At 35.0% G+C, this 26,409-nt stretch overlaps 1 protein-coding gene across 4 annotated transcripts in view; it reads right to left on the minus strand.

The window, feature by feature from the left end:
* WDR7 (WD repeat domain 7) overlaps positions 1–26,409 on the minus strand; it is a 365,699-nt gene that overhangs the window by 219,608 nt on the left and 119,682 nt on the right. For 3 of the 4 annotated variants that reach the window (XM_073898127.1, XM_073898126.1, XM_073898128.1), the window contains 3 exons: positions 15,299–15,397; positions 12,719–12,837; positions 10,923–11,046 (listed from right to left, as the gene is read on the minus strand). In XM_073898127.1, coding sequence (XP_073754228.1) covers positions 10,923–11,046; positions 12,719–12,837; positions 15,299–15,397 — 342 coding nt within the window. The remainder of the gene's footprint in view (positions 1–10,922; positions 11,047–12,718; positions 12,838–15,298; positions 15,398–26,409) is intronic. The other variant, XM_025886347.2, reaches the window with a different exon arrangement.

Below are 26,409 nucleotides of genomic sequence, written 5' to 3' on the forward strand. Positions count from 1 at the left end.
ATTGGAGAGCCTGCTTCTCCCTCTCCCTCTGCCTCTGCCTGCCACTCTGCCTACTTGTGCTCTCTGTCAAATAAATAAAATATTTAAAAATATATATATTTAGCATGAAAGAAAAAAATAATCAAAACTCCACTAACATGCTCAAGAAGGTATACAAGTAAATTTACTGATTACATATATACATATTATACCAACATCACTGCACTTATGCCTTGGGGAGGAGGAAAAGGATATCTAAATTAACGTACTGAGCCTCATCCAATGACTATTCATTAAGTCACATGGGCAAAAGTGATTACTATAGAGGTTTGTCAAGTGGATCATGGCTATTAAAAGATGACTGAATATATATAAATCCATACTCACATTATACAGATAAGTTCTAAAACCAGACAGTTGGCCAATCATATCTGAAAGATTAACACATTTTAAATCAAAATAACAGAGTATGTATCAAACGTTAATGTAGTATATTCAAAACCGTTTCTGTGCTTCCAGGAGACAACTATTTCAGTTGAAAGTACATACTGCACTAGCAGTCCCCTAGGTACGAGCTGTGATGAAGCTCTGTAAGACCACAGGCATTTGCTGGAGAAGCAGCAAGACTATTCTTCACCAGATGCCATAAAACCATAAGAGTTATATAGAAACTAAAGGTTGTCCTGCATAATAACAAATTTTAGGAATTGCCAATATATAAGGGAAAGTCTGTAACCCTGCCCTGTATCAGGTGTATGTGTGTGTGTATGTGTGTGGGCGGGTGTCATTTGTTAGAACAAGAGGCATTTAGGAAACAAATAATGAACTAGTTTTTGACTGTGCTAGGTAGAACCTCAGAAGTCAAGAGAAGAGCATGAGGGTTTCAATGTACAAGAAACAATTTATTTTTCACTTAAAAAAAAAAACCCAAAGATTTAAACTGCCTAAAGGAACTACTTAATGTTATTTATCTGTTTTATATATTGTGACTGTGGTTAAGATTTCATATGTAAGTTTACTATCTGAAAAGTTTGAAAAACATAGATTTGTTCATTCCCCTCCTTTCACATAAAAAGAGACTGAACTAGATAAGGATGTGCAGAAGCCTGGTGATCTCTCTGGGCCTTATAGCTATTGCTCGGTGAAGCAGGACAATGTGTCAGATCTCCTGATACCCCTTTCCATTGGACTTCCCAGCTAGTAATCTGGTTCCATAAATTAGTTGCTTATCTGTCATTAGAAAAATCATTTGAAAAAACAGTGTTTTTCTCCCTAATTATTGTCATCTGACTGAGAAACTATGAAATGAATGTATACAGATCCTTGGTTGAGGAGGGAGTAATGTTTGAGATAATCACCTTTTGAAACCCATCTCTCCTGCCTCTTACCCTTCCATTTGAGAATCACTACGCTGGAATCTCTTCTCCACAACACTGGCCAGTGATGAAATGGAATCGGAAAGACTTCCAGCCTCAAGTGCTCAACCAACTTCTATACGGGAAAAGCTTGGAATGGTCTCAGAATCCTGATCACATCTTAAAATAGGTCACATCTGAGATTATGTGGTCACTTTAAACCCTACGTAAATATGTTACAAGAAGCACCACGATGCTTTAGGTTAAGACTACAAATGCTCAACCCTCTACCTATCACCCAGAATTCAGAGATTCATTTCTAGTTCAGTTCCTCTGACTTCGATATTATTTGTTCTGAAGACTAAGCTTTAAGAGAAAGAACAAACAAGCAAAAATCAAAACCAAACCAAACCTAAGACCTGCCAGCTGCCCCCTAGCACAAAATAAAGAAAAAGCCTTCTTCACTTCACGACTGTGATAGAAAAGTGTCTAAAAGCTAATTTATGTCTCTGTACCCATGAGCTATGCCAGAATTTGTTTAATATTGTTTAATTATTAGAGGGATGCTATTTCATTAGACATCTTAAAATCAGCAGGAATATTCGTGTAGTAATAAGAACAATCCCTCCTCTTCCATTTCCATTCCCTAGAGCTGAGTGTTCTTTAGTACAAGTACACACTTCAGATAGAAGTCTCATCATCATTTTTCAGTAAAATGTAAAGTCCTTTCAGAAGGCTTCCAGAAACAGAACTGTGATTACAGCGCAGACATTAACTGTAAGCAACAATTTTTAAAAACAACAAGCAATAAAATAGGTGGTTGTGGTTGTTTTCATCTCTAAATCAAGCAACGAAAACCTTTTCAGGTGATGAGTAAGTTGTATAGAACAAACACAGAAAATATGTACAGAAAAATTACAAAAATACTAAGTATTGTTACAGATGACTGGATTGGCATTTAACAGGCTGAAAGAAACCAGATCAATCTCAATCTTGCTGGGGTCAATTTGGGTGCTCAAACCAATAAAACAAATTTTTTTTCTTTATGTTTGTGTACTAAAAGTGCTAAAATATTAACCAAGTCTGCAAATGTCATGCACAATAAAACCATTTATAAATATTAAAACACTTATCTGTATCAAAATCCGCTTAACAAAAAATAGAGTAATAAATCATTAGGACAATACTAAGGAAAAATAAAATATAAAATACCAAACTTCCCTCCAAAAAAGCAGGAAGAGGAAGGGAAGAATGGATTCAGCAAAGACATTTTAGTATACTTTGATCATTTTCATCCCAGAACTTAAAAGCAACACTTGAACAAAATCTACAATTAGCTATTACAATTAAAATATCACAGGTAAAATAGGTTCATATAATTTTCTTGCAATAACTAAATTACTATTTTCCTTCCAAACTATAGACTATTCTGTCACATGCAGATCAAAAGGCTTCGAACTAAAATATTAAAACAATGCACTTACATATAACATCCAGTCAATAAAGAGATAATAAAATTAGAAATATGGCATAAAATTAGAAATGTCTCACAATCCAATCAAAACTGGATGTGTGCATGCATAGTAGGTGCCCAAGATTTAAAACATAATAGGATAATCGATTCTGCTTTTTGTTCTGTAAAAACAAGGTGAACAGGACTCTGAGCTCCTGTACTGGAATAATCTGTACTAGAGTAAGGAAAATTTATATTTGAAAGCTTATTAGACACTAGTTCTATTACAAAGACATGTTCCGGTATTCGTGGGCAGTGTTTTGTAAAGTACTTTATTTCCATTAGCATTATAAATTTTTGTTCCTCAGCAAATCAGCAAGAGACTAATGGCACAAATCAATATCATACTCTTCATAGCAACTAATATTAGGTCATTTATTACAGCAAAGGCCACTAGAACTCAGCTAAAGGTATATCAGGCATTTCAATTTGAAGACCATTTTTTTTTTAACACTGTGTCACAGGTTCAATGAGTTTTTCTTTTATAAAGTAGTCTTCATAGGCTTAAGAGCCTTCAACTCCTTAAAGCACTAGTAAGTGTACAAACACCCCAAAGAAAAGTGAGCCATGCCTCCTAGGGGTCTCGCCACCAACTACAACTCAAGGAGAGGTAACCAATTTCCGCACTGAAGGGAGGGAGACAGACTCATGAAAGAGAAAAAGAAGGGGGCATGAGAAAATAACTACAATTATTTCAAATCCTTTCAGCTCCAGAAGCTTTTTCACAGGGGCCAGTGGCATAAGAGAAAGAAGCAGGCAAGGAGTGCCCCACTTACCGGAATCCCCCAATTCCTCACTGCTATGCAAGGACGAAGTGACTGAACTTCCCCAGGCTCCACTCCTGCTTTGTTCCACAGGCTGGAAACTGCTCTGGGGCTCCTGGTGAGAACTGGAAACCAGGCTGCTGGCTATCTTTGTATACAGAGGACTTCCCTGGCAGCGTGAAATTCCTTATTCCTGTGGAGTTCCTAACCTACAGCATTAAGGTAATGCTACAGAGTTCTGTTTGCTTAGAGGTAAAGTCTAAATAACCAATGGATCCAGATGCTTTCATTTTTAATTTGCCATTTTACCACTATAATTTCCAAGACTTATAAAAAGGATTTAAGGACTATTGCAAGAATATTATATATCACCTCCAAGAACTCAAGTCACATAAAAGATTTTCCTTTAAATAGCTGAGACTGAGGAAGAAGAAATTTTGTTATTCTATTAGGTTAGTAGCCAAATACAGATAAGCACAACAGTTTAATGCTGTTAAATACATGATCAGTCTAGAGTGCTTACACTTAAGCCCCACAGCTCTGACACTCTAGAAGAAAAAAGAGAAACAAATCCTGTAGGTCCCCACTTAACACTGTAAACAGATACACAAAGACACAGTGCGCTTTGCATAATATAGTTTGTCTTAAGACAAACCCTTCTGCCTCTCAATATAAAAATTTCCACAGAACATCAAGCGCTTTTTCTATAGATCACTTAGTCATAATTCAGTACTTTCCCTTTCTAATCAAAATGCACAATCACATCCAACTGGCTCCGTGAACACGACAAGGTAACAACCACAGATATTTCTGAGCAAACCTCATCCTTTCGTTTCAGCGGATTCGCAAAGTAGGCATTCATTACAAAAGGGCTATTTTAGAATTCTCAGTTCTTCATAAGCAACCAAATGATTTGCCTTTTCCCCAAATCTAGTTAGAATATTTTTTCTGAAAAAGAAAGATACACCCGGAATGCAACAAAAGACCTGAGAAAGTAGTCAAGGAAGCAGAATGTGAGGAGTCCACAGAGATACCACAAAGTGCTTACACTAAAGCTTTGGGACTTTTTTCCCATCAAAGAGCTCTTATTCTTAGCCAATTTACTCTTATTTTATATTTAACTCAAATAAGTTTGGCTGCCTGGCTTCCACACTCCCAGAACAGTGATAACAGTAAATTAGACATCAGGGGCAGAAGCTCCTGGGGATGAGACAAAACAGCCCACCAGCAAAAACTGGTAACGATTCCTAGACAATAAAAAGAGGAAGAAGGAAAGTTATCTTTTAAAAATATGAAACGTGAGAGGCATTTCAGTCTGGGTCCTTTTATGTTCAGATAAACAAGTCTACTCTCTTCAATAAGCAAATGGTGGTAATTATACAGCATGGGCCAAAACAACAACTCTGGCTATTGGGAAGATGTTTAAAAAGCCAGAGACATTGTGAAATATTTCAACAAAAAGAGTTAACATTTTTTAAAAATCCAAGCATTTAGTAACTTTTAAACCCTCAGTTATCTAGAAAATCATTCCATAATAGGCTGTTAGAGAGTCCCAAATAACTGAGGCATATATAAAAGAGAAAAAAGGAAGGAATGCTGTGTTGTTTAAGGCCTTTTGGGGGTGGGGGAGGAACTCACTTAAATCCTATTTAGCAAACCCCACTCCTAGTCTTTTCCCATCCTTTCCCCAGCAAACCCTGAAAATATCTGCCTACCACAGAATGCATTAATATTTAAATTTTTACCAGCTACAAGAGACTTCGCCCCTACCTCTGTAATATATAGTTCCATCTTACCTTCTTGTATATTGTTGGTCCATCCATATTTGTGCTCAGAATGACCACTACCTTATAATCATCAGAAAGTGACTTCAATTCCAGGTTAAAATAGGTACTACAGTGTGGCTTGTTGAAAGTCAAACCCAAAACATTTACTAGGAGTGTCTTTCACTGAACAAAGAAATCCTATTCTGTTTCCAAGGGGGATAAAAAAGACGAGCCTAACCCTGGTAACCTTAGCACAAAAGGAAGCTAAAAAGGCAGAGACTCGATAAGAACAAAGGATTGTTCTTTCTGATGACATCAATACGTATTAAACACGATGTGTTACACATCCTTCTATCAATATCTGAGATGATAAATTTGCAAATTAATACTACATTGGTCATAACTGCATACAATTACAATAGCACCCTCTTTAGAAGAGATTTTGATTTATATAATGGTAGTAACTTTTATGTGTTTAATGTTTCTGAAATTAAAGGAGGAGATGAGCCACAGTGCACAAGCAGAATACAACATACGAGAAATAATTACGCTTGTGACCTCATGCCCTATAAGGTCACTCTGCATCACAGGCCAAAGGAAATCAGGAACCATCAGCATTTACCTCCGAGTAGTCACTGCCTGGAATGAAGGGCAAGCGTGGGTATATTTCAGAAACTAGCAGGAGCTTGACCTCATAAAAAAGTCAATTATCAAAATGCTACATGTAGAATGTCACAAAAAGAAATATATAAAAGTGGGTTCTACAAAATATCTTCCCTTCAAAGTAAATCTGAGACAACTTCAACATTTCATCTTCATCTGAATTATAACACGTTTCACAAAATAACATTAACCCTTCCTTAGTAAAAATTATCAACAGAACTTCTAAAAAGTATTTTGTAACATAAAAGTGATTATAAATACCTGAGAAAGAGTGATAACTCAGAAAACATTTACAATATTTATATAAGTCACTATCACAAGAATGTATGCAATATTTAGAATTCTGGTCCTGTAAACCATTAGAGTAAGAATCATAATGCACTTATCTTCAAATTTTCTATCAGAAATCAGGCATCAAAAGTTTACATAGAGCCTGCATTTATAAGGGATAAAATGTTTCCTAACACGATCTGGGACAGAACTCCATTACCTGAAGCAAAATTCTCATTATCACCCAACGAGGACTTGGTTTTTATGAAAATTTGTGAACTAGCTTTTCAGTTAAGGCAGACCATTGCTCCTTTTTCCTCGCCAGTGATTTCTGGTCTACTGCCAGAATCTCTTAGCAATATAAATTCAAGTGAATTCTGAGGCAGTGACAATAAGGAGAACAAAACTACAGAAACCAGCACAGCAAAGGAAAGGGGACCGTCAGCCAACGTTCACTACGTGTATAATCCTCTGTGCTGGATGCTGTACAGGAAGTCTCTCCTTTACCGCTCTCTGCAGTCCTAAAAAAACAACTGGCTTCTGGCTCATTGCTCTCCTTAGGTTCTCAAACCTACAAAAGTCTTTTATTACATAATGTACCTAAATAAAATTCCAGAAGACCCCAGTCACTATGACCAGCTGACTTGTCATCTTAGTCCCAGCTCAATTACTTACTGGCTGTGAAGCCAGAGAAAGGTACTTCCCACTTTAAACCTCAGGCTCCAGAGCTGTAATATGAAGGGCTATCACAGCCCATCAGCCTAGTGTGACATTCTGCTCTTCAAGCAAATGCATTTTCTGAGTCTCAGACAAACATCTAACAAAGGGACTCTTAGACCAAGCTCAGTCATAACTTAGGAGCTGCCAATACTGCTTGGGTAATTACTACACATTTTAAAATGCTTAGCCTGATTAAATTATAAGAAAATATCTGATGAATGGTGTATTTACCATAGTGCTTAATATTTTACCTACTTTAATAAGAAGATTCCTATGCTAAAAATAGGTTTTAAGTTCCTAAAAGAACATTTTATGCTGTTAACTTGCTACGATAATCATCTTCTACAAACATTAATGATTATGGTAGAGGCGACTGCACTACAAGCATGTTATGGCAGGTGTGGCCTGTCCACCAGCTGGCTCCATAACCTTTTGATCCCTTTGGACAGCAAATCTGTTCAACAGCCCTATGTGGTCATTTCTCATTTGTTGTATGCTTTCTTCTCCTTTCACACATTCAGAATCCTTACTCCTTCAGCTTGACATTCTTTTATTTAAATAGAAAGCTCCCAGTAAAGCAAACTAATTTTACACTCAGACAATGTTAAAGTTCCAGAACAGATTACTATATCATAGAAAGAGTTGTTAGTGTGAGCTATTTTAGTTATATGTAGACTGCATGTTTATTCTTTCACTAAAAATACAATAATAGGAAGTGATAAGATTAAAATTTTAAGTGAGCCAGTATTCAGTTAATTTATAAGGAACTCCAGGATACTATAACTAACTAAAAGGACTTTAATTTACATAAATAGAAAGGTTAAATCTGACCTAAGAACAACCTAGCTTATGCTTATTTATTTATTTTTAAGATTTTATTTATTTATTTGACTGAGAGACAGCGAGAGAGGGAACACAAGCTGGGGGAGTGGGAGAGGGAGAAGATGGCTTCCGGCCGAGCAGGGAACCCAACCCCATGCAGGGCTTGATCCGAGGACCCTGGGATCACGACCTGAGCCGAAGGCAGACACTTAACGACTGAGCCACCCAGACACCCCTAGTTTATGCTTATTTAAATAATGACGAGAAATATTTTCTTACAATTAAGAGTAATTTTCGTATACGTTTCTGCTCCAATTTATTGTTGTTGTTAATATGGCTAGAAATGACATTGTGTGAAAGCAGGATTAGCTCAAATATCTACTCATTCCTCTACCCTGAACACCATTTTAAGATCTAAGGATGCTGGAGGAAGCAAGACAGAATAAATGGTGGTTAAGAAAATCAGTTTTGTAGTCTTGACAGTCACTTAGTAACTGAGGGACCTTAAGAACGTTCCTTAATCTCTCTCGGCCTCAACTCGCTCATCTGGGGGAAAAAAAGCGGGGGGTGGTAGTGACAGGAGTGCCTACTTTACAGGCTTATTTCAGTGGCTCAATGAAATAACACAGACCAGGCACTTAGCAAAAGCCTGACAGAGAGTGTTCAATTAACGGTACGTATTGTCATTATTTTACTTACTCATACTGTATCCTCTCTGGACCCTCTAATAGGCCTCTCACCTAGCAACATATACATTTTCATCATTGCTTTGGGGAGTAATCTGAGACCATATTACACCTTTATCTTGTAGCTAACTCATTCCCTTCTTTCCAGGAAAAAATAAAATAAAATGGCATTCACCACCATTGCTAATACCTTTCTTCCCAAACTGTCAAGAATACAACACTGTATGCGTCTTCGGTGTCTTCCTTAGACCTTGATATGTAGTCTGTCACCAAGCCTTAGAAATACCTTTTATTCGGCTCTATCTACATTTAGATCTGGGTCCCCTATCCCCTCTGTAGTAGCTTCTCAGCTACATACTCTACTTCAGTCCACTCCCCCAATGTAGTCCATTCCAAATAAAGGTGTCCTGAAACAGTTTCTCATACTTTCACAGCAGCACTGTTCTTTGAAAAGGATCTCCAGTGATTTGCTATTGTTTCGCCTTCAACTTAGGTTTGTCCTTTAATTGGAGTATCTTGCTTCCTCCAGCATCCTTAGATCTTAAAATGGTGTTGGGGGCAGAGGAATGAGTAGATATTTGAGCTAATCCTGCTTTCACACAATGTCATCTCACAGTTTGTCTTTAAATTGGGGCATCTTTTATTCAATAAGGTTTATGATGAGCTGATGCGCTAATTCTGTTTTTCAGAATATTATGAAGCTAACAGTCACAAGTGACTGAACAAATACGACTGTTCAGGGTTCTTCAAATGCTCAAAAGCAAAGCTTTTTTCATCCTAGTCTTACTCTTCTAAACATTTTTTTACATGTAGAAGATACTAAAGCCTACGCATACCTAAGTAAGAACTTTAAGCCTAATACCTTTCAAAGAGTCCATATGTTTAAAGACTCTGGTTTTTCAATTTCCTTTTATTAAAATGGAAAAATTCCCAGTGAGCAAATGAAAGTCAATATTATCTCAGTAAATTCTGTTACCTAAACAGATTAAAGAATTTTAATTAGAGTTGTTAATATGGTTATATGTAAAACACATATTTGCATTTTTATAGATTATGAATGTATTTAATATAAAGTGCTTACCACAGCCTAGGCATTGTTCCATGTGCTTACCAAAGATTACCTCATTCCAAACTCAGAATAACCCTATAGTCTATCATCTTCATTTCATCTGTGACAAAAGTGAGGCTGAGAAAGGTTAAATATCCAAGGTCACATACCTAAAAACAACCACTAGAGTCACCACTGACAAACATCTGGTAGACTTACACCAGGTATAACAATTATAGTCCTTTTTTTTTTTTCTTTAAAGATTTTATTTGACAGAGAGAGACACAGCGAGAGAGGGAACACAAGCAGGGGGAGTGGGAGAGGGAGAAGCAGGCTTCCCGCGGAGCAGGGAGCCCGATGTGGGGCTCGATCCCAGGACCCTGGGACCAAGACCTGAGCTGAAGGCAGACGCTTGACGACTGAGCCACCCAGGCGCCCCTACAGTCCTTTTAGAATCTTGTTTTCATATCCTTCTTATACAATCATGTGTTGTCTGTCTTGACATGTATAGTGAGTATCTTATTACTAAGAATTTGGTATTGGCAAAAAACATTTAAGATGAATCCACCTAAAACCTAGGCCAAATTTTCATAGTAAAAAGTTCTAAGTTTCATTGAGAATTTAACTTAAAAAGTAAAACTGATTTTATCTTATACTCAATATAAGAGTTTAAAACTTTAACTCTGAATTCTTCTTTAGAAGAATAAAGAACCAATCAAATGATGAATTGGGGATGAAGTATACTTTTCTAAAAAGAAAAAAACTACAAGAGCATAATACAACTTTTCTTCAATGACCACTTGATCTAACAGCAGAATCACAAAGGTTTGATTCTGCAAAAAATATTCAAGCTCTTCAACAATTTTTCCCAAGGCCTTTCCCAACCCATTCAAATTATTCTTTTGAAAGATCTGTCCATCAAAATCCTTGCTAATTTTCTTTTCCATTAGTACACTGGTCTAACTTTACCCGGTCTTTACTTCTTAAGGATTCACAATTCCAACTTAGAAAGGATCTGCACTTGCACATCATCAGATCGCTATCTACAAGTTGGCATCCGCAAACATAATCCTGCAACAGAGACAGACGCTACTGCTAAACAGAGTAGGATTTTTGATTGGGGATTAATTTTACAAGAGGTCAGTCCATCAGAGATATATTCTTTTAAACCAAACTCCAAACTCCCATAGGGATTCGGAAAATGAATGCGTAGAATTCGAAGATCCCTTATTTTCACTTTAAATGACTCACTTTTGTTGAGAGGCAGTAATGAGCATATCTGTGAGTTTTAGAACTTCTGTATGTAAACATGAAAAGTTTTGTAGTGAATTCTTACGTGATATGACATGGTCCATGTACTGAGGTAAATAAGGGGCCCAGGCATCGATGGCTTCCTTCCGCCCCGCCTGCTCAATTCTTCGCAGTTCAGCTAGAAGCAGGGCCTGGGCGGCTTCTCGGACCTGAGAAGGAAATGGAGCCAAATGAAACAAGAGGAAGCAGGTCAGTTGGTGAGGTGTTTAAAAACTAGAAAGTTCATCATGAAATAAAGCTAGGAAATATACAAGCCACATTTATTTATAAGAGAAAAACCACAAACCAAATAATGAACGAAGTACTGAATAAATTGGATGTGAGCAAAATCAAAGACAATTTAATGAATGATCTCACCAAAAAATATTTTAACACTAATAGAATTATATTTGTACATTTATGTAGCGCTGGGTTTAAAATTTCATTCTCCAAAGCTTTTTAAAAATGTAACATTCTTGAGCTTTAATTTTCACTTTAAAATTTCCATATAATTGTTAGTGTTAAAAATCAGTTAGAACTGTTAAACTTGTCTTCTCTTTTAGCCTGAAGAAATTTAACCTTATCTAGTGAATTTCTTTATATTTATATACTAAGTAGGTATTGTTTGCACAAATATATGTGTAAATCTGCACAATTCCTGTATACCTAAGACACGTTTAAACAACTTTCTTCAACAAATGGCAAAATATATTCCTGTGTAATGGCATTAATTCTACAGAAGGAAACTAGTTTTCAAAGTTCCATCATTTCAGTTTGTCCTTCAATGCAGTCTTAGTTGAGTTTTATTTTGGCAAATTACCACAAGCATGGGGTTAACAAAGCTATTCAATTGTCAAGTGGTATATCAATTTACTAACTCTTTATCACTGAAAAGGTAACTCAGCAATGTCTGATAAGAGTTTGAATAAAAATTGTTTTTAATTATAACTTTTGAAGTGAATTCAAATATTACTTAATGCAAAACCATGAAAATTTTAGTATGCTACAATTCCACTTAGAATTGAGGGAAGGGAAACCAGATGGGGGAAATATTTATATTTGATAAATTTAAAATCTTAAATGATACAAACTGCTATAGCTAGATAGGTCAAATGCCATAGTAAAGGAAATCTCTATCTATAAAACATTTCAAAGTCCCTGGTGATATTATATTCCAAGCGATGTCTAATACAGCATAAGTCCATTAACACAAAATAATAGGTACCATTTATTGAGCTCCTACCCTGTGTCAGGCTCTGTACTGTTTTACTTGCATTATCTGATTTGATCCTCATAGCAATCCCATGAGGAATATAGTATTATCCCCACTTTACAAATGAGCTTCAAACAGGTTAAGTAAATTGCCCAGGGTCACAAAGTTAATAATTGGCAGAACTGATATTTAAAACCAGGTCTCTTCAAATTCCAAAGACTTTCTTTTATTATAACACACTATCTTCCACTGGACAAGGGCTATTCATTTAGAATTTGACTGATGTGATTATATCTCAGTGTGTGATTTTTAGGGGAGGTGGGTGTATGTATGTGAGCATGCATGTATGTTAAGCTATACAGAATAATCTCTATAAAAACCAACACACAAAGAAACAGTTCCATAAAGTATATGAAACTTTTGGTCAAATACTCACTGGATTAAAAAGTAAACACGCAAGCTAGAACATTACTGTTCAGTATATAAACTGAAAAAAAGTCATGAATCCATATTTTCTATCACATAATAAACGAAAAGAAATTAGATAAATATTAACCATTTCATTTCAAATTTACACTTGTCTACTGCTTTCCTGTTTTTGTTTTCTATCCACAGCACATCAATGTTACCTCCAAGCATCGGTCTTGCCATCTCCGAGCCAGCATCTCTAGGAGCGGAGGCCTAAATTTATCCAGTCCCAGCAGGTCTGGTAGCATCACGCAATGCATAGCAGCCAACTGGCTCCATCCTGTTAAAAAGTAACATATTACAAATACTTTAGCACTTTGGCATTCCCTAATTCAAAGATATTTCTTTAAATATTACACCAAAAATTAAAAAGGGCAAATGTGCTAAATTATGTTATGATTTCAACTTACTATTTTATACAAATAATTATATCAAACGTAGTTTATCTCTAAATCATGTAGTTGATACTTATAAGAATTCTCAAAGTCTTAAATAAAAATAAACTTCCACATAAAGTATATATAAATTCTACAAGGAAAACATATTTCTAAACAGCCCCTCTAAAAGAAAACATATTCAGGATTGAGAAAACGTAGAAATAAACATGTACTAGAGTTGCAGACTTGATACCACTTTCAGTTAAAAGGGCATTCACACAGATATCCAAAGGTAAGTTCATGTCTCTGAAGGCCTGGCCATCTGTGTATGACCACCTTTGTCGGTCAAGAGAGATTTCTTCCCTTGTCTGTCACAGGGCTTTTAATTAATACTGATTGATCTCTTATCTTACAAAATGAATCAGATATTTAATCACAATCATAACTAAGTAATATAACATCAATTTTGAGAGGAAAAATGAATTCAGACATTTCATAAAATAAAAACCAGATAATCCAAACTTGACAACATCTTAAGTATCATTAACTTTAATCTATGGGAATAAAAGTTATTTTTTCCAGAATTCTCATCCATAACATGAAACTTGATTATATGAAGAAAAAAAACACTGCAAGCCACTGCAATATCTAAAAGTAACGATATCCAGACATTCTCAAGTAAGCATTTCAACCCTGTTTTAAAGGTGGGTCTGAAAAATATATACACAATAAATGCCTCAGTCTTCCCAAATCATGTATGAAGCCACTATTAATCCACAATAATTACTATTACCCTCTGAGGATAACACTTAAAGACAAATAATCAAGAATTAATGCAAAAAAACAACTATCTACTACCATATAGAAGGTGAATTGTCTGTGATCACAGAATTTTAACAAATCAATGTTTTGAAATACTCTAAACTGGAGTTTTCTAAAACAACAAGAACCCTATTATAAAATTCAAAATAATTACTGGGATTACTTAAAAAAAAAGAGAGAGAGAGAGAATAAGTAACATATAAGCCACCTATCTAAAGATTCATCCTTTTGTAAGGAAATTCTCATTAACTGAGAATATATAATTAAATAATTAAGGTGATGAGCACATTTTAGATTCCAATTTATTTTATATACAGAGAGGATATATATACATAGAGGATATATATACATACATATACACAATATATACGTAAATATAAATTACAACCTAACAACTTCTTGAAGTGCTTCAATGTCTCATAAAAGTATGAAGTGTATTTATGAGCTGAATTTTAATAGGATAGTGATTCTCACCATGGTCCAAAGTCAAGAGCTTTTTTTTTTTTGAAATAACAAATTACTATCTTTCACAATAGCTTAACAAATTCGACCTTAATTATTTTTGCTAAAATCCAGTCTTAGCATACTAACCTTAGTACATGCCTATGACAGGGAAGCCAAACAAAAAATGAGTTATACTTTTGTGCTCCCATGTTTTCTTTCCAAATGAGTGGTACTCTGAACATGGGCTCTGTACTTTACAGATACTGTAGCATTCTTTCCATTTGAATGGACTGGTAATACTGCTTTTTAGTGAAGAGTCAGAATCAATCTGGATTACATTTGAGATTTTGTAAATTTCCTCCTTTTTGTATTATACATACTGGTGAAGACAGAGCCCACAATGAAGACAGTGAATATAACTCAGAGCTCACAAGTTCCATTAGGCTTCCAGGCAGTATAAATAATCCCATAATGGCTCTTGGGGAAAAAAGGTTTGTGGATTCCATTCACATTTTCAGAGTTCCAAAAATACTTTCAACTAGTGTAACTCCACAGGGATAATATGATAGCCTAACTACATCTTAAATATTGAAATTATGGATTTTTGCCTCATCCAGAAACAGAAATAGTAAGGAGGATAAACAGGTGAATTCCTCTCAGTTTATAACCATTGGTTATAAAGTTCTGAAGACTTCTCTAATGATAATGTAAACAGACCCCTCACATCTCCCTCTAACCTCAGAGTAATGATACATGCAAAATAGATTCATTAGTTCTAACACCAGAGATCACATGGCAAACATCATTATGAAAACCAAACCACCTTTTAATACCTACTTCACATCAAAGATTAGCATCTTTGCACTTCTTTAATGGCATTCTAGTTACAAGAAACACAGTTTATACCAGCCAGGAGCAGCATTACATTTTCAAAACTGGCCCTTATCATTGACATTAGCAAATAAAGTTAAAAAATGGAAAATTTAGGATCTCATATATAACAAAGCAGATAAATGTATAAACTGGATAAAAAGAACATGTCATATCAGAATAAAGCACAGACTGAAAGGGAGTTGTTAGAAAGTTGAGAGAGAATACCTTCATTTACTAAGAAACAGGTATGTAAAGCAGGAGTAGAAGCAGGGTCAGAGCCAGAGTGGTCAGCATCAGACCGAGCGGAAATGACAGGAGCAGGAACTTGCAGAGAAAACAGAAGAAATAAAGAGGAGAGAATTGAGGTACAGCGGCTTCTGAAAAAAAGCTCAGTATTAGTGAAGAATGAAAAACAAAGTTGGCAAAATATAGTAAATGGAGAACTGAAAAATGATGTTTTCATCAGGAGGGCATGATCGTTGAGATTACGGCAGGGAAATGATATATTTTACTGAATAGTCATCACAGTGTAGTTCAAATTCCTCTTAAAACCAAAATCTATTTAATACTCTAATTTATCAATGTACTAATTAATACAAAACAGTTCTAAAACAAGGCTACAAGGAAAAAATGACAGACATATTAAGAATTAGCAAAAATGTAATTCAATTTTTAAAATGTATCACATACTGAAAAGTTTCAGTTGATCTTCATATTGCCAATTACATTTTTCTAATAATTTATTTCCTAACCTTATGTGTAAATTTTTTATTATCTCAAACCAACATCCACTGAGATCACTTCAATTTTCCACACTCATTTTATAAAAATACAATTTAAAATCTGCCAACTTATAAAGAATATATATACCAAACAACTTTTGTGAGGAGAACCCTAACATAGCTTCATTTTTAATTTAAAAAATACTTTTATGATACCCATATTTTATATTATAAAAGTAATTATTGTGAATGTTCTAATCCTCATAAAATACATGCAACAACCCCACCCCACCCCCAAAAAAGTTATGTTACCAGGAAAATGTTTCAGCTTAAATTATCATATGAAAAGGCAAAAAGACCGTATGGCACACACATTCTACAACTGGAGGTCAATGTTAAGATTTAGAGGTCACCATTTGACACTTCCTTCCTATGGAGAAATTACCATATGTCATGCACAAGCATCTTCAAATTAATCCCTCTCCTTTCTTCTGTCATTGAACAGCAATAGGTTTGGGCTCCTGAACAGATTAAGCATTGTCCACTGAATGATATGTTTGTTTTTCATGCAGTGAAGTTCCTTTGGTAACTACAGGACAGTTGCATGAAAACAACTTTTCATAATTTCCACACGAATGCATCATAATGTCAATCAGGCACGTGTGAGGTAGTAACCAGTAGAACTAAAAGTACATCAACAGTAATAAAAAACAGAAAATCCAATTCCATACACCCTAAGAAGCACATCTTATAACCATGAAAGTCTCATTTGGGAAATTATAATTGCTTTTATTATCACAGACCTGTTTTTTTATTCCTTATGAAATTATAATAATTTTATAATGTTATGTTTATGAACAAAACAGAGCTTTTCTTAACTGCACATTTCCTAAGATATAAGAATTTACTGTAATCTTGCAAAGAAATCTCAAATATTTTTATGTTCCATTGAATAAATTTTTCATTTAAAAATTTTTTAATTACGAATTCAATTATTATGGCCTATCAAATATTTGCTTCCTCATGCAAAAAGTTGGCGAGCCTGGATGGCAGAGAGTAAATTTTCAGGTTTTAGCTTTCATGCCACCAAAATTGTTCACAAAGTTCCTCTAGTGGTTTCCAACAACTGAGACACTTCTATAATTTCACTTTAAAAAAAAAAAAAGGAGAAATTATTATTATCATCCCTGAAAAGGCTGTGGTATCTGATTTTACTCTTAAGTGAGAGGACAGCAGAGTGAGAGGTGAGGAAATTAAATACAAATGAGTAAAAGTTCAGGACTGAGTGATCATTACTCTAGCCAGGTCAAGTAAGTAGTGGGATTAAACTCCATCTCTGTAAGTCACAAACATAAAGGAAACTAAAAATGCTACTGAGAAAAGTGCTAGAATAAGCATAATAGGTCTTAACAGAATTATGTTTAATATATGTAAGTTTATTTTAATGAGAGAAATAACAGACTCTTTTTTGGAGTCCTGTTTAAATGACAGTATATAAAGAAAAAGCCATTTACATTTTCCTTTAATAAATTCTGTGAGCACACACACACAAAAATCAAGAATACTATAAGAGAGATCAAGGAATCAGATTTACTATGCTTTAAAAATCTTGGCATCACCACCAAAAAATACTTCATTCAGACTACCTCACAGCTGAGACTGCAGAATCTAGAACTACGTTTTATAATTGGGAATATTCAAATTAACTCTGCTTAAGCTTTTAAAACTGTCCACATGTAGAAAAATCAGCAAAAGAAATTTTAAAAAGTACCACCCCCAAAACAAAAAGTTCAAGGTTTAATGACAATAATCTGAAAGAAGTCATATGTAGCACTGAATACTGACAATTTACAGCATAGAGCATAAGCAAGCATTTGGTTTCTTAAAACAAAAAAGCTGCGATGTCAATTATCAATTGGCTTCTCTTATTAAGGATTAGTAAAACCTAAGGGCAAAAGTCTCAGCATAGCCTCAAGTGATGACAGAGGTGGCACAAGTTCTATTATTCTACCTAGGAATAAAGGGGGGGACATCGGAGGGGGAAATGAACCATGAGAGACGATGGACTCTGAAATACAAACTGAGAGTTCTGGGCGGGGGGAGGATGGGTTAGCCTGGTGATGGGTATTAAAGAGGGCACGCTCTGCATGGAGCACTGGGTGTTATACACAAACAATGAATCATGGAACACTACATCAAAAACTAATGATGTAATGTATGGTGATTAACATAACAATAAAAAATAAAAAAATTTGCAGCTAAGAGCCTCTTCAACTACTTACTATCACATGAAAAGACAGGCAAAGATAAACTGTGTGACAACATACACACCCACACATATGCTCTGGCCTCCCGTTAAATAGCATCTACACAGCACTCAATGTTACAACGTCCTTGGTTTTCAGTTTTTGAATAGGTCTATTCAGTCTTCATTTGAAATCTGACTCTGAACTCCATTGTTCCCTACTGTCATTATGACTTGATAAATATATAAAGGACAGAAAGTGAACATACTTTAGGTAGCAAGTTATTGTTCTAAACCTCATTAGCCTCCTAGTACATAAACACAAATAGCCCTTTCAATACATTTTTCAACAAAGAAAATCTAAAAGTTTTCTGTAAAACCAAATGCAATGCATAAAGAAGTTTTTCCAAAGCTTAACACTAATAAATAAATGAAATTATTTAATAACGAATCACTTTATCTAAAGTGTTACAAGATAATCAAAAAGCTTCGAGAGGGGAGGATAGAGAAGGAGGCATTCCATACTAGGTCTGCCATTCAATGTAGAGATCTTAGAGCAACATCTGTCTTTTTATAAATTTCCTTTATGTCTACACTTTCATGTCTTAGGGAGCTGAGCATTCTCATCATCTTTAAGTCCATCTTTAAGTCAACATGTAGCATTAGGATAAATCATCAATCAAACATTCTAAGGAAAAAGGATATCCTTAAAATGCTACGAAGGAAGAGCACAAAAAGTCTAAGGGCAATAGGGAAGTACAAGGTTCCAGGAAATAGAAAGGATAAGAACCTACCATAAAGCAGAATGAATTAACAGCCCAAGATAGTGTTCTGACAGACATAGATCAAGGCAAAATACAAAAGTGCTAATAATGTTTGAAAAATACAGTAACTCTACTTAACCTCCAGATCACCACTGGATTTCATCAGAATTGGAATAAGTTGAGATGTAATGATAATTTTACCTTGGCCTATAACTCCAGCCAGAGACCAAAAAATAAAAATTAAAAAAACTTTAAAAATCCTGCTTCTGTAAAAGGTCTCCTTCATTACTAACATCTAAAATAAATAAGCGAGCTAAGACCAAGCACCATGGAGGGAGAGTTTATTACAGTGAAAGATAAAGTGATAACATGAACACTAACTTGAATTAGACATATGGAGGCTATTCAAATTTTCTATTTCATTTAATTAACAATAAGCATCTACTATGTGCCAGATGTTGGGCTAAGCATATAAAAAGTCATAAAGATTAGACAAAGATGTTGTTCTCAGTTACTCAGAGTCTGGCAGGAAAAGCAAATAACTAATTAAAATATTATCATCAACTGCACTCTCCTCTGGATCTCCTCCACTGGACATAAGTTCCTTGAAGGCAGAGATTTGTTTTGTCAGCCTTAAAGACTTAGGACCTAGTTACTGACACACTGACACTAAAAGCATAAAGAGAAGGTATCTATAGATTCATTCATCCAAATATTTACTGAGTGCTTTCTATGTTTCAGCTACTGTCCCAAGAACTTGTGTGAAATCAGTGAATAAAAAAGAACAAACAGAACAAATGTCTGCCCTTTGAGCTTCCAAAGACCAAAGTCATTAAGCCAATTTTTAAAATAAAAGGCATATAAGTTCAAACACAAAATTTTAAGGAGTCTTGAGGCCCATCCATTGACCTGATATATGTACTCCATATTTCTTGCTATAGACCCTGGAAAAGGATGGTGAGAAACTATTGATTAATTTATATAAATGATTCCTGAAATAATTTAACAATGACTACCTCCTACTTTTAAATTTAGACAACCTAAATTAAATCCATTTCTGAAAAATAAAATAGAAGATACTGTAACATAATCTTATATATTTAAATTGCTTAGACTGGCTTCCACATCTACCACTGAGTAAAGATGCAACTACCAACATAGAAATAGGGTCACAATCAAGATAGGCACTAGAGACACAGACCAAGACTTACGCCATAACATTATTGAACTGATCAAGAGAAGTACAGTATGTCAGAATGTAGATAAGCCTACAGCTATGGGCAGATTTAGGGTTGTATAACCATGAACAAAAATTTAGTTTGACATTTCTGATCCCTTTCTCAAGTGAGATGTTTTATAAAGTACACAATCGAGTATCTAATAAATAAAAACTGTCTATCAAAAAGTACGACTGTCAGTAAATGTTAATGATTGGCAAAGACTGAATTAACAAGCCCACTGCTAGACAAAATAAAGCTCTTCTGAAGAAATTATTTTCCAGTGAAATACCCTGATAATGTCTATGAAAAATTATGTTAGCTGAACTATCTATATCATCTTTATTCTCAGACCCCAATGTCTATGAAAGGTCCAATCCCCAGCTAAAGTCTTTACTCCATATAGATTATTCTGCAGCTGAACAAGTATTAGCCAACATATAAGTGACAGTTTATCGAAAAGGAGCATATTCATGTTTACAATCCAGTTTGAAAAATGGATTGTGAGTCAATGTGCACTGTAGTGGGAGTCAGGAAAAGAAAACATAAGGAAAAAGGAAAATGTTAAAAGAAAACCGAGCTAAGAGAAGTCAGAGCAGAAAGACAAAGAGATAATAACCTAACTGTTCAACTGTAGTCAGAGAACTCAGAGCTTGTGTCCGTTCTCTTACCACTTCTTACCCTAAACTAGTTGTTTATGTTCATGAGTTATCTACTAGATATATATAAACTACTCAGGAGAGTATACATCAGACTAATCTTTCTAATGACCCAAATAGAGTTGTCTGGAGAAAAAAAGGGCTTAATAAATATTTGTTAAAGAGATAATTACTCCATATTTTCATTGTTCAAATAGAAAGTGGGTTTCACGATGCCATCCTGAAGTATCTTACCACGTAACTCTCACTACAGATTGCTAACCTTTATTTACTTTAAAAGATAAGCATCTGTGCTGTTTCAAATGGAAATTTCTAACTCTACTGCCTTAAATAAATGCTTTGGAAAAAGACTCAATTCTCAGTATCCCCCCCTTCACTGCTCTCAAAATGTGATACTTTATGAAAGGAGCAACGTTAAAGCATCCAAACTGTAACATCCTCAGACCTGACCAGGTGAGTAAATTCAATACCGTAACAGTGGTGGAGTACACAATGCATCACAACAATGTCACAAACTGAACTGGATGGCTTGTATCTGCTAGGATTACAGAGGGAGAAAAATGTAATCCAAGAAGAAACACCTACTACAAAGAATGATAATGAAGATGGTAATGATGAGAACAAATATCATCTCTAACAAGAACTGATCTTAAATGAAGCTCTGAACTAACTAAATGGAGGAGAGTATGCCCTGCCACTGATTTGTACTGTATAAACTGGAAGATATTTTCAGCGGATTTATGACATAAATATATGTTATTACAGAAGAAGCACAGAGTTAAAAGGTGCTGTTGTATCCTAATCATACCACTATAACTATCCATATTTTTTAAAAAGTCTCTTACCTCTGTGAGCCTATTTCCATTTCTCTCTGAAGTAATGGCTAAAAATACTGAAACTTTATACAACATAATTTTTACTTTATGAAGTACTAGTATATTTAGAACATTTTAGAAGTAAAGGGAGAGGAAATGCCACTTCTGGCCAAGATGTAATAACATGAAACAGATTTATAATCACATTTAAAACAACCCCCCACCCCGACCAAAGAAATAAAACAAGGGTTTTAAGACACTGGACATCAAGTGATGATGAACTGAGAGTCAGGAGTTGGGAGATAAACAGCACTATGATTGCCCCAGCTTATTGCCTTGTAGGAGTTTCTAGACTAAGATACAGGAAGGGGGATTGAGGAAGAGCCCCACAGATTCCCTGAGTTGAAGAGACAGAGCTGAGAGTCTCAGGAAGTCAGAGCAGCTAGAATCCATAGGACAGAGAGAAGAGAACTTTGAAGATCAGGTTCTTCAGACATCCCCCTTGAATATTCAGAGCACTGATCAGTTCTTGTGTGTGAAGAAACTGTAAGGCCAAAGACCATGGTGCTCCCACCAGCCAGACTGGAAAATTAATAATGCATGGGGGTATTGGACAGAGTACTCAGGAAACTTTTACCTCAGTAATGGGAATTAGCTTTAGACACAGCATAACTCCAAACCCACCTAACAAATCAAAAGCAGGACCAGAAAAAGATCAAACTGTTTCCAAGCAACTTAACTGCATCCAGAATATAGCTTACAAAAGAAAAAAAAAAAAAGATTTATAACAATATAAAAATCTTCAGTACCCCACCAGGTAAAATTAAAATATCTGCCATTTAACAATGATTACCAGGCATGCAAGGAAGCAGAAAAGCACAGTCCATACTGATGGGGAAAAATCAATTAAAAATCAACCAAACTGACAGAGATGTCAAAATTATCAAATAAGGGTATTAAAAGTTATTATATAACTAATATATTGAAAAAAAGTTACATAGAGACAATGAGTATATAAAAAAGATAACAAATCAAAATTGTGGACATGCAAATCATAATGTCTGAGATGAAAAATACACTGGTTGGGCTTAATACCAGGTTGGATATTGCCAAGAAAAGATGAATGAACTTGAAGACATTGCAACAGAAACTACCTAATGAAAACACAGAGAGAAAAAAAATCCAAAAATAAAGCATCAGTGATCTATGGGACAATTACAAGTGGCCTAACATACATATAATTTTGAGTCCACTAAAGAGAGAAGTAGAAGAGAGAATAGAAAGAATATTTGGAGAAATAATGGTTGGAAAATGTTTTAAATTAATGAAAACTATAAAAATAATAAGTTCAATAAGCCTCAACTGCAAGAAACATAAAGAAAACTACACCAAGGTACTTCATAAGCAAATGGCTCAAAACCAGTAACAAAGAGAAAAATCTTTGAAACAGCAAGAGTAATAAAGTAAAAAAAATTTTTAAATGTTATATAGGAAAATACAGGTGACATCAGATTTCTTGTTAAAAAAAGCAAATGTTCGGGGTCCCTGATCCGTGGGAAGCCTGCTTCTCCCTCTCCCACTCCCCACTGCTTGTGTTCCTGCTCTTGCTATCTCTGTCAAATAAATAAATAAATCTTAAAAAAAAAAAGCAAATGAGGGGGCATCTGGGTGGCTCAGTCAGTTGAGCATCTGACTCTCGATTTCAGCTCAGGCTGTGATCTTGGGGTCCTGGGATGGAGCCCTGCTTCAGGCTCCACACTGAGCATGGAGTCTGCTTGCCCTCTCCCTCCTCACACTCACATGTGCTTTCACATGCGCACTCTCTCTTTCTCTCTCTCATGAATAAATAAATCTTTAAAAAAATAAAACAAAACAAAGCAAGTAAGAAGACAATAGAGTATCATCTGTAAGGTACTGAGAGATACAAATGGTCAACCTAGAATTCTATACCAGACAAAAATATCTTTCAAAATCAAAAGCAAATAAAGATGTTTTCAGACGTGAAGCAGAAAGAACAGCAGACCTTCACTACAAGAAATGTTAAGTACTTTAGGCAGAAAAAAAATAATTGTACCAGACAAAAATCTTGATCCACATAAAGGAATGAAGAACACCAAAAATGGTAATTACATAGTTAAAGATGTATGTTTTTTTCCTTATTTAAATCTCTTTAAAATACAACTATTAAACAATGCTAATTTGAAGAGTTTATAATATACATAAATGTAAAATACAAGACAAAAATAGAATAAAGGTCAGGAAGTAAAAAATGCAAGAATAACATTTTAGTTTTGATATTAAATGTTAATGGTATAATATCACTTAAAGGTACACTATAAATTAAAGATCTACATAGACTAGAAACTCTAAAATAAGCACTAAAATAACAAAATAAAGAATTAGCTTATAAGCCAATAAAGGTGATAAAGTGAAATCATAAAAGGAATACTCCATTAATCTGAAAAACAGCAGAAAAAGGAAAAGAAGGAACAAAGAACAAGTGAGACAAGGAGAAAAAATAGCAGAATGTCAGATTCAAATCTAACTACATTAACAATCGCATTAAATGTAAATGGATTAAACACTACTGTAAAAAAGTATCCATACTGCCTGTAAGAATGGATAAAGAAGATGTGGTATGTATATACAATGGAATATTATGCAGCCATCAAAAGGAATGAAATCTTGCCATTTGCAACGACGTGGATGGAACTGGAGGGTGTTATGCTGAGCGAAATAAGTCAATCAGAGAAAGACATGTATCATATGATCTCACTGATATGAGGAATTCTTAATCTCAGGAAACAAATTGAGAGTTGCTGGAGTGGTGGGGGTGGGAGGGATGGGGTGGCTGGGTGATAGACATTGGGGAAGGTATGTGCTATGGTGAGTGCTGTGAAGTGTGTAAGACTGTTGAATCACAGACCTGTACCTCTGAAACAAATAATACATTATATGTTTAAAAAAAGAAGATAGTAGGAAGGGAAATATGAAGGGGGGGAAATTGGAGGGGGAGACGAACCATGAGAGACTATGGACTCTGAGAAACAAACTGAGGGTTTTAGAGGGGAGGGGGATGGGGGGATGGGTTAGTCTGGTGATGGGTATTAAAGAGGACACATACTGAATGGAGCACTGGGTGTTATATGCAAACAATGAATCATGGAACACTACATCAAAAACTAATGATGTAATGTATGGTGATTAACATAACATACTAAAAAAAAAACGAAACACAGTTTAAATGTAAAGACCCAAAATGGGTGAAAAGTAGAAGGACAGGAAAATACATACCATGCTAATAACAGTAACCAAAAATGCTGAACTGGCTACATTATTATAAACATTAAAACAAGTATTATTTAAAAAAAAAAGTAGATTTTCAAAGCAAAAGATATTATCAAGGATAAAGAGGTCATTTCATAATGACAAAAGTAAAAAAAATCAGTAAGAAAGGGTTTATGTACCTAATAAGAGAGTTTTATAACACATGAAGCAAAAACTAATAGAAATACAAGGAGGAATAACCACAATTCTTGCCAGACTACTCAAGCGAAAAGAGAAAAATCATAAATTATGAATAACAGAAATGAGGGGATACCATTTTTCAATTTCTACAGATATTAAAAAAAAGAGAGTATTAAACTTTTTTCCAATAACTCTGATACAAAATATCAAAGTTTACCCAAGATGTAATAATAAAAATAAAACATCTAAATAACCCTATATCTATTAAAGCATTTAAATTTGTAGTTAAAACCTTTCCCATAAAGAAAACTCCAGGCCCACATACTTTCACTAGTTAATTTAGATCAAACAAATAAGGAGTAATATCAATTCTACACAAACTCTTCCAGAAAATACAAAAAAAAAAAAAGGGAGGGAGGCAGGGGGAGGATAACATCCTAACAACTGTGAGACCGGCATTATCCTGTTACCAAAACTGAACAAACAACATTATCAGAAATGAAAACTAGACCAAAATCCCTCATAAACATAACATAAACCCTTAACAAATTTTAGCAAATTATATCCAACAATCTATAAGAAGAATAACTCAACATGACAAAGTGTGGTCTACACTAGGATCTCAAGGTTGTTTTAAAATTCAAAAGTTTGGGCGCCTGGGCAGCTCAGTAGGTTAAGCAGCTGCCTTCGACTCGGGTCATGGTCCCAAGGTCCTGGGATCCAGCCCCACATCCGTCTCCCTGCTCGGCGGGGAGCCTGCTTCTCCTTCTGCCTCTGCCATTCCCCCTGCTTGTGCTCTCTCTATCTTTCTCTCTGTGTCAAATAAATAAATAAAATCTTTGAAAAAAAAAATTTCGAAAGTTCATGTACATTGCCTTAGGAAAATAAAAGAGAAAAATCATTTACTAATTTCAACAGATGCAGAAAAATCATCTGAAAAAAATCTAACATCCATTCATAATTTAAAAAATCGCAGCAAACTAGGAATAGAGGGTTACTGCCTTAACATCCTCCTCATCTAAGAAAAACCTGAAGCTAACATCATACTTAATAAAGACTGAATGCTTTATCCCATGGATTGGGAATGAGGCAAGGATGTCTGCTCTAACTTCTTCAATTCAACATCGTTCTCTAACTCCTTACCTGTGCAGTAAGGTAAGAAAAATAAAATTCAAACTGAAGAGAAGCAAAATTGTCTTTATTCACAGAAAACATTATTTTGGGCATATACTCTGAAGGAAGAAGGGCTAAAAATTGGTAAGTAACCATCCTAGAAAGTTAAAAATAAACATCGGGGTGCACATACCCCTTTGGATCCCTACATTTGTATCTTTGGGGTAAACCCTCCAGTTCTATCCACGTCGTTGCAAATGGCAAGATTTCATTCTTTTTGATGGCTGCATAATATTCCAGTGTGTGTGTGTGTGTGTGTGTGTGTGTGTGTGT

The sequence above is a fragment of the Callorhinus ursinus genome, unplaced genomic scaffold, assembly GCF_003265705.2.
Source record: "Callorhinus ursinus isolate GAN/ISIS: 27379988/994484 unplaced genomic scaffold, GSC_fseal_2.0 scaffold11, whole genome shotgun sequence".
Taxonomy (NCBI): Eukaryota; Metazoa; Chordata; class Mammalia; order Carnivora; family Otariidae; genus Callorhinus; species Callorhinus ursinus.